The 13995-nt window shown below is 36.9% G+C and overlaps 1 protein-coding gene and 1 long non-coding RNA gene across 2 annotated transcripts in view; one reads left to right on the top strand and one right to left on the bottom strand.

Moving 5' to 3' along the window:
• Positions 1–1973, top strand: part of LOC117982124 (neuropeptide FF receptor 2-like) — a 34681-nt gene extending 32708 nt beyond the window's left edge. The window contains exons 8-9 of the mRNA XM_034968420.2: positions 544–624; positions 1106–1973. Of these exons, the coding sequence (XP_034824311.1) occupies positions 544–624; positions 1106–1282 (258 nt within the window). The 3' untranslated portion in view covers positions 1283–1973. The remainder of the gene's footprint in view (positions 1–543; positions 625–1105) is intronic.
• Positions 1–13995, bottom strand: part of LOC138402373 (uncharacterized) — a 404494-nt gene that overhangs the window by 232300 nt on the left and 158199 nt on the right. The window lies entirely within an intron of this gene.

Genomic DNA, 13995 nt, shown 5'->3' with positions numbered 1-13995 from the left:
TACGAGATTGTAAGCAGAATTTACCTAGCTATTAGAGAACAGTTGGTATTTTTTTAAAGTGTAAATTGAGTAATTTACCTATCGTGTCAGTTAGTACGCCAGATTTGTCTACTTAGAATTTTTATTTTTTTTACAAAGAATTTTTTTTTTAAATTAAAAAATCCGTCTATATTAATTCATGAGTACAAAGGGGATATACCTAAGAAGGGGAACTCTGTGCAAAATTTCAGCTTTTCTAGGTCTAAGAGTTTGGGTTAAGCGTTGATGAGTGAGTCAGTGAGTCAGGATATAAATACCGTGGCGATAAGGCTGCCACATTGTCATCATAATTACCATCTAACGATAGACGTCCACTGCTGGACATAGGTTTGTTTTATTTTTTTATGAACTAATCTTATGGTGTACATACTCTTGAATGAATGAATGAGTAGATATACATAATTTTATTGTACGGTGTACAATAAATATAGATCTACTCATTCATTCATTCAAAAGTAGCGGTCGTCTTTGAGACTATAATAAAAGTTGTGAACTTTGTTTCAGTGGCGATGTACTCAGAAGCCCGACGGATCTTCCAGCGATTATGAGCTCTATCACGAACCGCATAAGAGGTGTTACTTACAAGTGAGTTTGAATCACTTTTTGATGGGAATATGGCTGGGTACAATAATATTCCCATCAAGAAGGGATTATATTTTCTTCTTCCTATAATTATTATGGAAGGAAAAGCTGACTGATCTATCAACGGACAGCTCAAACTACTGTACGGATTGGGCTGAAATTTTGCATGTACTTACATAGCTATTATGACGAAAACATCCGCTTAGAAAGGATTTTTGCATTTCAACTCCTTAAGGGGGTAAATTAGGGTTTTGAAATTTGTGTAGTTCACGCTGACGAAGTCGCGAGCATAAGCTAGTTATTATGAAGGCTACATACACGTGATTTACATAAGTTTCACACAAGACGACGCAATAGAATATTTTTCGTAGCTTGTCGAAGCAAATGCTACGAGATGTAGAAAAGTTGTCACAGCTTGTTCGTAGCACTAGCTACGAAACATAGATAAGCTGTTGCATTGACTAAAAAGATATATTATTTACAGATGAATGCTCTAAGATACAATGGCCACGCGCACGGCGCACCAACAGCACGCGGTATAGAGACGCGTGCGACAACGCAACTTAGCAACGTGACGCGATCGTCGCGTCGCACCGCGCCTGCGCACGCCTTGTCAGTCGAGATGCTGCAGAGACACGGACATATTGATTATAAACGATAAATATCATAAGCAGCAAACAACAAGCGCTATAAAGACTCGTACGACTGCGCAACTCAGTCACGTGACGCGATCGTCGCATCGCACTGCACCTGCGCCCGCCTTGTCAGTTGAGATACTACATAAACGATAAGTAACATGAGCACCAAACGGCGAGTGGTATAGAGCCGCGTGCGACGACGCAATTCAGCCACACGACGCGATGGTCGATTCGCACCGCATCTGCACACGCCTTGTCGGTCGAGATGCTGCAGAGTACCAAACAGCAAGCGGTTTAGAGGGTCGCATGTGATAAAGTAACTTAGTCAAGCGACGCGATTGTCGCGTCACACCGCGCCTGCGCACGTCTTGTCTAAGTTATTATATAGCATCTGTCTGCACTGCTGAAAAACGGAATGAAACATGATTCTTATACAAACATCTTTTATAACATTCTTTATTGTTATGTAAATAAAATATTATATTATTCACTTTGATGTATACAGGTCTACGCATATAATTCTCTTGGATGTTAAAAAATTACGAACTAGGCATATTAATTTCTTTTGTAAATTGTTTAGTTTTCATAAGATCATTACCCTGAACTAAATTAGAAAGAGAATAATTTTATTAGTAAATTTATTATAATTAGTAAATACTTGTATATAAAATGAATAGATTAAGAATTTATAAACTTATATAAGATTATTATGTTGTAAATATTACGTTCACGATGTTTTGTATCAAACATAAATAAAGAATCCTGAGAAAAAGATTTTTATTTTAATAATTTATCTTTTGAATTTTTATTATAAGTAGATATAAATGGAATGTTCCAGGTTTGATTTCCGGTTGGGGCAAATTGGTAATTTATATATCTAAATCTGTAATGAGGTCTCGTGGGAGGCAGCTGGTCGGTTGATGAAGGTAAAATTGCAGTTATTGGGTGACTTGTTATCATTGTGTTAGAGGTGCGTGCGCGGGATCAAACTCACGACTCACCAAATAGGAGGCTGACATCTTAACCACTAGGCTGTCCTCACTTTTTGTATGTAACTTACATTATAATACTAAAATATTATTATCATTGAGACTTTTACACCTAGATAGGTATAAAATGTCCTAAAAAATGATAAAAGCCCTGTCATCCTTTGTTCGGACCCTCTGATACGAAGTAATGGATGGCTCCAGAGAATATGGACAACATTTGTCATGATTTTGCATGATTTTTACACGGAGGTACATTGAAATTACTTTTATTTTCTGTAGAACAATAGGTCTATTAACAAAATACACACAATCTTCTATTCTCTATGTATAAAAATGAAACGCTAAATGTGTTGCTCATCGCAAATCTCGAAAACAGCTGAACCGATTTCGCTAATTCTTTTTTTATAATATTCCTTGAAGTACGAGGATGGTTCTTACGGAGAGAAAAATTTAAAAAAATTAAATCGACTGTTAGGCGGAACGAAGTTCGCCAGGGCAGCTAGTATTTTAATAATTTAGTGTTATGATAAGTTTGATGATGATTGAATGATTAAAGGTAACATCTGCGACATACAAACGGACAGACGGACTAACTGACGGACGGACGGTACGAAACTATACTAACAGGTTTGTCTGGTGGGACTTCAGGGCTTCAGCCGTGGCTAGTTACCACCCTACCGGCAAAGCCGTGCCGCCAAGCGATACCCCCTTTCCAGGTTAATACTTCCATACCCCCTTTCCAGGTTAGCCTGCTCCTATCTTAGACTGCATCATCACTTACCACCAGGCGAGATTGCAGTCAAGGGCTATCTGAATAAAAATAAATAAAAAAGGTTTCTCGTTTCACTCCGCAACCCTGAAAACAGTTTATCTAAAAAAGTATCGCTGAAATTTCAGCAAAATTCTAGATAATCTAGGTGTGGTAGATACCTACCTACTGTATTTTTTTTGGTCAATAGCAATTAGTTGTAAAGTGATACTCAGCAACGCCCAAAGGTTTCCACTACAAAATTGATTTATAACGCGTTAATAACTGCCGTCCAAGGCCAACTAGGCCTTTTTATAGAATAACTAGCTTATGCTCGCGACTTCGTCCGCGTGGACTAAACAAATTTCAAATCCCTACTTCACCCCCTTAGGGGTTAAATTTTCAAAAATCCTTTCTTAACCTACGTCATAATAGGTATCTGCATGCCAAATTTCAGCCTGATCCGTCTAGTAGTTTAAGCTGTACGTTGATAGATCAGTCAGTCAGTCAGTCTGTCACCTTTTTCTTTTACATATTTAGATAAGACCGTCTATTTTTCAGCTAGTCTATGTCGGAAAATATTCCAGTTCGAATTTTTCCCCGAGCGTAAAATCTAAGCCGTATTTCATGCGCCGCAAATTCGGAAAAGCTCTAATCCTGATTCTTTCCACCCTTTTACTAATTATACTTTTAAATAAAACCACACTTTATCCATCACCAGACGATGTTTTTTCTTTGATGAGTATTTATTCAAGTAAAATGAAAAAGTAAATATACATTTGAACCGTGATAGCCTAGTGGTTAAGATGTCGAGATGGCAATCGGGGCATGAGGCGGGGGGACGTCCCGCACACCCACACGTCATCCGCACTCGCCCGCACTGGGTAAGCGCGGGGGCTTTGCGGGTGTGCGGAGCGCTCCCACCCTGATTGCCATCTCAACCTGTCGCTCACTATAGGTTAGGTATCTATACTAATTAGTTTTCCTTAGTTTGCATAAAGTAGCTTCTCGCTGATCTCCGAAAACGTTTCTGCGATTTTTGAGAAACGAAGGAAAAGTAGGTATACCTCGAGATTTTCAAAGAACATTTAAAACCGCGTTTAAAAGAACATAAACAAGACGAAGTAGCGTGTATCAAGTAATAGGTAGATGTAGAATAATTGAACCAATTTATCATGCAAGACGGCGATAAGACCGCGTTTGTAATGTAGCCACCATTGATGTCGGAGCTATCTACTATGGTAAGTATAAGTACCTTACCTAGGTAATGTATACGTCAAAGTAAACGACGGGAAGGCAGTGTTCTGTGTTTGTCCTCGTTACTGAGTTGGCAATTTGACAGGGGTATCTCCACGTATCGCACCACTGTTACCATGTTACAATACATCTTTATATTTTGTTTATTAGTTTAGAATTTATTTGTGTTATTATTGGTTTTTTTTATTTATTTATTTTTAGTAGTAAAATTAATTATTTGACACTCTCTATTCGCATGTGGTAAATTTACCTATAATTAGCTTTTCATTTTGTCTAAGAACTTTTGTATTTTAATTTTGTGTTTGATGTAGATGGTAAAGCAGTTGGTGAACACTACAGGTGAGAAGGGTTTTTTTTGTGATAGTCTACCACGCTGGTCATGTGCGGATTGGTAGACTTCACACACCTTTGAGAACATTATGGAGAACTCTCAGAAATGCAGGTTTCCTCACGATGTTTTCCTTCACCGTTAAAACAAACAATATAAGTGATATTCATTTAATTAAAACGCACATTACTCCGAAAAGTTAGAGGTGCGTGCCCAGGATCGAACCACCGACCTCCGATTAGAAGGCGGACGTCCTAACCACCAGGCTATCACAGCTTATGGGCTTTCATGAGACTTACTGTGATTAAACACAATAAAAACAACACTAAATCCACACATTATTGCGCCTACTCTTACTAAACTTATACATTGACAACAATTATTTGAAACTAATTGCTATTTTATTTTGTCAGGTGCTACAAAAATTAATTTCAATGTCACAATTATTCATAGTCTAAATATATAAAAGGGAATGTTTACTGACTGACTGACTGATCTATCAACGCATAGCTCAAACTACTGAACAGATCGAGCTGAAATTCTATAAAACCGATGAATTTAGGGTTACATCACATAAAAAAACTGTGGTCATGAAATAATAATTATTATTTTCAATTCAGAATTTTATTTATTTTTATGCATCAGAGTTTTTGAATTATCGTGCAAAATGTCGAAATAATACGACTGTAGTACGGAACCCTCGGTGCGCGAGCCTGACTCGCACTTGGCTGGTTTTTATTTTTTTCACTTTCACTGAAAGTTATTTTAATCTTATGTTAATTTAATAAATTCATGTTTAATAAATTAATTTAGTAAATAAATGTTTTTGATAAATTATTTCATGTTCATTATTTTTTGTGATGAACCCTAGGAATAATAATAACTCCTATAGGACCTCGTTTATATCCTAGATTTGCCATAACCAATATCCGATTTAGATTCATGAACCAATGATAACCAAGATGAAGTAGTTATCTAGACTTTGACAGAGTGTGACATAGCGTTATCGTGATATTCCTTCGTATATTGGTACGAAACTAGGTTAAATGAAAATTAACAAGTACTTAATTAAGTTAATTAAGATTTGGTTTATTTGATTAGGCAGTTCTTTATTTAATTATATTACATACTAGCTCATGCTCGCGACTTCGTCCGCGTGAATTATACAAATTTCAAACCCCTATTTCACCTCCTTAGGGGTTGAATTTTTAAAAACTCTTGCTTAGCGGATGCTTTCGTCATAATAGCTATCTGTAAGCCAAATTTCAGCCCGTTACATACAGTAGTTTCAGCTTTGCGTTGATAGATCAGTCAGTCAGTCAGTTAACTTTTCCTTTTATATATTTAGATAGACGACAATCATCTTAATAAAAGCCTTAAGGAAATAGACGCTGGAAGCTGGAAGGGGATTCCATATCTTAGCGGTTTATAAAATGAAAAGGTGACTGACTGACTGACTGACTGACTGATCTATCAACGCACAGCTCAAACTACTGGACGGATCGGGCTGAAATTTGGCATGCAGACAGCTATTATGACGTAGGCATCCGCTAAGAAAGAATTTTTGAAAATTCATTTCCTAAAGGGGTGAAATAGGGGTTTGAAGTTTGTGTAGTTGCGGACGAAGTCGCGAGCACAAGCTGGTATATATAGATAATGAAAATAATGTGCATATATTACTTTTATGTACATTTTCGTTCAGTGTTTGTACATAACAAACAAGCCATATTTACTCAACCTAATGAAATTCATACATGTATGTCGTATACCTATTTGACGTATCTGTAAAGACAAAGATCTTCAATGAAATACCTAAGAGGTAGGTCAAGTAGGAGGTATATTGAGGCTTGCCTGAGGCTTTGCTTGTATAACCTTCTTAATATTAGTTAGAGTTAGGGTTAGTGTTTTGGTTATGCTATATTAAGCTAATAATTTCTGTTATTACTGTATGAATATAAGGACTATTTGAATAAGAATTTAAATTAATTACCGAATAATTTGATGAGTTGAATAAGAGATAAAGAAGAGACAGAGAGGCTGTGATTGTCTAGTGGTTAGGACGTCTGCCTTCTAATCGGAGGTCGAAGGTTCGATCCCGGGCACGCACCTCTACGGAGTTATTCACTATGAGACTTTTCACTATGAGAGGTGAACCGTGTTCTGTAGTGAGCATCATGATGAAATAAGAGAGGTTTTTGACAATATTGAATTATATCAATTACAAGCTGATACGCCCCGGCTTCGCTCGGGTGGAGTTAAGAAAATTGAGGGGGAGGTTGAATTAAATTTTTCTCTCCATAAGAACCATCCTCGTACTTCAAGGAATATTATAAAAAAAGAATTAGCGAAATCAGTTCAGCTGTTCTGGAGATTTGCGATGAGCAACACATTTAGTGATTCATTTTTATATTATAGAAGATGAGTAAGGTAAACTAAGAGATGTCATCATTGTCGGCAGTCAATCGATAGAAGTCCATTGGTAGACATAGGTACTAGGTATCTATACAAAGTTTCACCTACAATATAATTATGTGCGTTGTTCAAGGCCTTCAGAACCTAACTCAATAAATTAGTACTTACTACACTTTGCTTTTTAGATAATTTGATTTATCTTGCTAAGATATCTTGCAAATGTTCTAAGCAAAAATTTATATTTTGAATGTTAATAATAGTACTACTAAAATATACATAAGCTAGCTTATGCTCGCGATTTCGTCCACGTGGACTACACAAATTTCAAACCTCTGTTTTACCCCCTTAGGGGTTTAATTTTCAAAAATCCTTTCTTAGCGGATGCCTACGTCATAATAGCTATCTGCATGCCAAATTTCAGCCTGTTGTGCAGCCAGTTGTTTGAGTTGAGCGTTGATAAATCCGTCAGTCAGTCAGTAAGTCACCTTTTCCTTTTATAGATTAAACTATGTGATTATTTACTCTAATGAATACAAAAGTGGTTCGTCTACAAAATTATGTATAATATGAGCTCGTTACTTGCATAATATAAAGGTATATCCTTGTCATGATAGCAATAAGTGTAAATATTATAAACCAAGGTAAACAGAAAAGTAAGATGAGATAAACTACATAACCATGGAAAGGAATTATTATAAATTATTTTTCAGACAATTTTTTTCATTTGTCTCTCTGTAAGTACCATCCTCGTACTTCAAGGAATATTATAAAAAAGAATTAGCGAAATCGGTTCAGCTGTTCTCGAGATTTGCGATCAGCAACACATTCAGCGATTCATTTTTATATATAGAGATAAAAAGTCGTGTGCGAGTGGTGTTGGAATTAAAAATGGGTAAATGACATAAGGCACGTATTATATTTAATACGTGATAAAGGTAAATTATGTAAATCATGGATGGCAAAAATTATTTCCAGCTTCACAAAAGTTGTATAATTTTTATTATGACACTTGCTTTTTAATTTTCAGCGTTTATCCGAATGGAATATAAGTATTTTTCAGACAGTTATTTTGGATTTATTTATTGCTACAAACGTACAAAGTTGATTTATTTTTAATGGTTTAGGTTTAGTAAACATGAACCAATAAATGGTTCGGAAGACTATTATATATCTCCAAGTTTACTTTATTTGCTTTTTATTGCCGGATTCTTTCACGTCCTTGATATACCATGAACTGGTGGAAGAATGATCGAAGAGTTTTTACAGATTCATTTTTGTGTACTATAAAGTTTTCCTGTCAGCCGATTTTTAGCCGTGGCAGTCATCCTCAACGGACACTAGCAAATGCAGGAGATACTACATACCAAGACACCAAGGAGATACCAAGTGCGTACAAAAACAAGTGCGCTGTTTATCCCCTCACTCACATAGTCCATCAGATCATTGGCTATATGTGAATGATGTATAACACGTTGAACGCCCTAACTCGTATATGCCACTGAGACTTTATTGACAGAAAAACCTCATTATCAGCAGTATATGAATACATATATTATATTTATATAAAGAATATAATATATTTTTATTTAAGTAAACTTTACAAGTAATCGTCAAAATATATACGGCTAACGGCATACGACCAGTCTATTGACTCTGTATAAGCTTATTTTATGAATTGGCTATACAAAATCATAGAATGAAAAATGTTTCTCGCGCCTGTAATTTTATTAAATAAAATGCTCGCTCGTATTAAATAATTTTTGCTATTTTATTTTTACAGGCATCGATTTTTTCCTTTTTATTACGAGACTAGCTTATGCTCGCGACTTCGTCTGCGTGGACTACACAAATTTCAAACCCCCATTTCACCCGACTTACTGACTTATATATCAACGCACAGCCTGAACAACTGATCTTAGAGACATGTAATTTTGAGGGTGTGTTCGTTAAAGTGTAGGTATCCACTAAGAAGCATTTTTCGAAATTCCACCCATAAGTAGGGAAAATGGGGGATGGAAGTTTGTAATGACAGTCCGTCATTTTTCAAGTTATTTCCATGAAAATTGATATTTGGGTTTTCGGTTAGAAAAGAAAAAAAATCGTATGTAGGTACCTACATATTTTAGAATTTTTGAAAATTCTACTCCCACGCCGATTTTCTAAATTCCACCCGAGCGAAGCCGGGGCCGGTCAGCCAGTTGTGTATAAAATACGTTGAAAACTAGTCTGCCGTCTCATCGACTACGAAGTCAGTATTTTATCACTGGTAGTTCGTAGTATCGTTTTATTAAAGAAATTCTTTCAACTTATTCACTGACCGTAGCATATAAAAGTTGTGTCCTGTTTATTCATTTTATATACCTATCGACCTTCTATTTAGGAGGTACAGTCCCAAGTACGCACTGAAAGAATTTGTCTGGTGGGAGGCTTCGGCCGCGGCTAGTTACTACCCTACCGCCAAGCGATTTATCGTTTCGGCACGAAGACGTATATAAACCAAAGGGTTTAGTAAAAAACTGACACATCCCTTCCAGTTTAGCTCGCTTGTTAGACTGCATCATCACTTACCACCAGATAAGATTGCAGTCAAGGGTTAACTTGTATGTATGTATTTGAATAAATTAGTATTATCACTTGCTAACGACAAGATAAATGGTCAAGCGAACAAAATTTTGCACGGTTTAGAAACCAGATAACACTGTGGTTGCATTGATGCATAAGCACCAATGAGTCGGTGCCATTTTGTTTGTTCAATAACCCTGTCCATACGAAGTAATATGTAAGTCAATGATTACGAAGGAAAATGTAATGAGGAAACTTGCATGCCTGAGAGTTCTCCATAATGTTCTCAAAGATAGATAAAGTCTGCAAATCTCCATTTTCCTTAGAGCCTCAGATATTTTTATCTTTCAAATCAAATAAAAATCTAATTATTTCGGGATTCATCCCATATACATTAATCATCTTTGTATTGTATTTTTTGTCACATTCTGCTCATTGTGTGTGACACTTTACCCAATTTTTTTGTCGTTATCTGATCATTATCACAGTTAAGAGCTAACTCAGACGATCGTTTTTTATCCAACATCAACAATACCTACTATGCCTATGTATATGACGTGTGCTGTGAGAACTGAGAAGTGGTGTCCAATTTTATGCTGACTTATGGTGCGGAGCTAGGTAGCGGAGCGGAACGAGAAAGTGACGCGGAGCGGAGTTGCGGACTGTATCTGTAGACGTAGAGCTCGGTAGTGGGGCGGAGCGCGAAAGTAATGCGAAAAGAAATTTTATTGTTAACCATGTTACCGGGGTACACCGGCCCAAGCGCCGCTCTTCCCCCCGGACGTATCCAAAAGGGACTCGCAACACTCAGGCACACGGGAAAACGGCACGCTGGTAACTATAATAAAATACCTTGCTGGTAATAGAAGGCTCAAAACCTCTTTGTGTTATCTAATCTAAATCTAAATATATAAAACGAAAACGTGACTGACTGACTGACTGACTGACTGATCTATCAACGCACAGCTTAAACTACTGGACGGATCAGGCTGAAATTTGGCATGCAGATAGCTATTATGACGTAGGCATCCGCTAAGAAAGGATTTTTGAAAATTCAACCCCTAAGGGGGTAAAATAGGGGTTTGAAATTTTGTAGTCCACGCGGACGAAGTCGCGGGCATAAGCTAGTATTATATAAAACGAAAAGGTGACTGACTGATCGTCAACGCACAGCTCAAACTACTAGACGGATCGTGCCGAAATTTGGCGTGCACTAGCCATTATAACGTAGATATTCACTAAGAAGGAATTTTTGAAAATTCAACCCCTAAGGGGGTGAAATAAGGGTTTGTAATTTGTGTTATCCACGCGGACGAAGTCGCTAGCATAAGCTATTTCTAACCTAAGTTGGTTAAAAGAATTTTTTTTTCGGTCGTTTGCATCTACAATCCACTCACAACACGCGCTGCTCAGCAAATGGTACCCACAGCCTCCCACGTCACGTATAAAGCCTTAATGAGTTTTGTGTCGCGGTGACACTTCCCGCCCATTTATTTTTTCATTTTACGTGCTAGAATGTTCAATGTACATAGTACTTGCGTTTAGAAGGCGGACGTCTAGGCTATCACGGCTTACACAGGCTCGTGTTATATATCTTATATCTTAAATATATAAAAGGATTGACTGACTGACTGATCTATCAACGCACAGCTCAAACTACTGGATGGACCGGGCTGAAATTTGGCATGCAGATACCTATTATGACGTAGGCATCCGCTAAGAAAGAATTTTTGAAAATTCACCCCCTAAGGGGGTGAAATAGAGGTTTGAAATTTGTGTAGTCCACGCGGACGAAGTCGCGAGCATAAGCTAGTTGTCAATAAAGAGTTTCAAACAAACAGAATTCCATGTTAACTCTCCAGTAGACCCGAAAGAAACGTTTCCATTTAATCTGAGGCGCATTAAAACATGACCGCAGGAAATGTGTTTAATCCCAAATCCCATCCGAATGATGTGGCGTCATACAATGCGTAAAGCGGTGCGGTAAACGATTGTACTCCAAATTAATTGCTACTCCTGTCTCTGGTTAATTGACATGCGAGTACACGTACTTATAAGTCCCGCAAATTGCTATTGCGCTGGAACCACGTCTCATTAACATCGAAATGACGTCATTTTTTTTTAAACTACTTATTTTATTTTTTATTTTACATTTATTTGTAATCAACAGCGTTACAGATAATATAATTTTACATTTCAGACTTAAAATAAGGCCAAATAGGATTACAATTTTTGCTTAACAGATTACTAAAAATAGTTATTAATTATAACAGTAGGTACGTTTGAAGAGACCAAATAATTTAAGCTAGCTTTATCATAATATGAAATCAATGTCAATTAACTAGTAAAAATACCTAGCAGGTGATTAACAACATGCATGTGTGTGTGTGTGTGTGTGTGTATTTTGACGTCATTTGACGTCATCGATATAATTAATGACAAGATATGGTCAAGCGAGCAAAATTTTTCAAGGTTTTGGAACCAAATAAATCAGCGCCACCTCTTAGATGTAATGAAGTACCCGTTCAGACGTCAATAAGGTGAAATCCAGACGTCAATAAGGTTGCATTGGTGCTGAAGCACCACTGAGTCAGTGCCATTTTGTTTGTTCAATAGCCCTGTCCATACGAAGTAATATATAAGTCAATGTTTGACGTATATTTAAGTAAAATTATGATTTAGGTATTTAGGTAGTAATACCTACTATGCATCTACGAGATATTTGCATTTGGTTTAACATGTGGTTTTTTATCTGATACCTACTATAAAGAGGCTTTTATAGGTGACCTCGGCGACCTATATAATATGCTAGCTCTATCGTTACTAACTAAAGTATAATCAAACTATTATAAAGTCTAACACTAAAACAATTTTGGAGAATCACTAACAAATTCAAAAACTCTCATTCCTAAAAATACAGTTTGAAATGAAACTATGAAACATATTGAAATAAACCCTAAAAATACAGTTGAAAACTTTCAACTGTATTTTTAGGATTTCAGCAAAAAAATAATATTATTCATAAAGTTTAAATTTGTTCGTACGTAAAGCAACGGCCACACCTGCGCGTCATGAACGGGACGTGAATCTGTTCGTCGGCACACCTGCGCGTCATGAACGGGACGTGAATCTGTTCGTCGGCACACCTGCGCGTCATGAACGGGACGTGAATCTGTTCGTCGGCACACCTGCGCTTCATGAACGGGACGTGAATCTGTTCGTCGGCACACCTACGCGAATGTTGTAGTCGCGTAGGTAGGTGTGCATGACATGCATTTTGGTATCGTGGGAGGCGACCGCCGCGCGGGTGACTTTCCCGTTTGTTCACGCAAGTTTGGATGATGCTTTAGTATTTTTTCAAATTGTAATCGGGTTGAAACGAGTCAGATATTAATCTATATATATATAAAAGGAAAAGGTGACTGACTGACTGACTGACGGATCTATCAACGCACAGCTCAAACTACTAGACGGATCGCGCTGAAATTCGGCATGCAGATAGCTATTACAACGTAGGCGTCCGCTAAGAAAGGATTTTTCAAAATTCAACCCCTAAAGGGGTAAAATAGGGGTTTGAATGTCAGTTTAGAAGTGTCTATAAAGAAGTTTCGTAGTTAATATTTTTGCAATTAGCAGTATGACATATTTTATTAAGCTCATATGTTAAAATCTCATAGTTGAAGATCAACCCTAAGGGTGTAAAATAGGGGTTTAAAATTTGTGTAGTCCACGCGGACGAAGTCGCGGGCATAAGCTAGTATAATATTAAAGTAGCTTTAACGAGCTTTTTATAATGATCTACAATGTTATTGAATGTCTGTAATTGCTATAAAAAACGGTCAAGTGCAAGTCTGACTCCACACGATCGGTTCCGTACCATCGTACAGTAGAACAGCTACTGCAAGTTAGTGACGAAGAGGACTTATTGTGCCGACCCCACGACCCCACGACCCCACGCAGCGTGAGATAAGGTAAGGAAGAGGAAGAACATAGTGCAAGTTAATTATTTAGTAAAATTATTTTATCGTGAAAACATTTTAATTTTAATTTGTGGTGTAACCACAAGTTCACGGTTTTTGAATTTTTTCCTTTACTTGTGCTATAAAACCTACCTACCTGCCAAATTTCATGATTGTAGGTCAACGGGAAGTAGGTACCCTATAGGTTTTCTTGACAGACGGACAGACAGACAGCAAAGTGGTCCTATATGGGTTCCAATTTTCTTTTGAGGCACGGAACGCTAAAAATTAATTATTTAAAGTAATTTTCACAAAACTTTTGGTTTCATGACTTATTAATTTAGTAATTATAGACAGAATATTTAACGCTAAGGTAAAGTTTTTTTTAATTTAAATTAACTAGATTCATTTACAACTACAAAAAAAATGTACATAAAATAAAAAGTTTCACTCCCAGAAAATATTTCGACTGAATGGTTCC

The sequence above is a fragment of the Maniola hyperantus genome, chromosome 5 (assembly GCF_902806685.2).
Source record: "Maniola hyperantus chromosome 5, iAphHyp1.2, whole genome shotgun sequence".
Taxonomy (NCBI): domain Eukaryota; kingdom Metazoa; phylum Arthropoda; class Insecta; order Lepidoptera; family Nymphalidae; genus Maniola; species Maniola hyperantus.
Note: the sequence above shows the minus strand (reverse complement) of the source record. Positions and strands in the feature narration are given on the sequence as shown.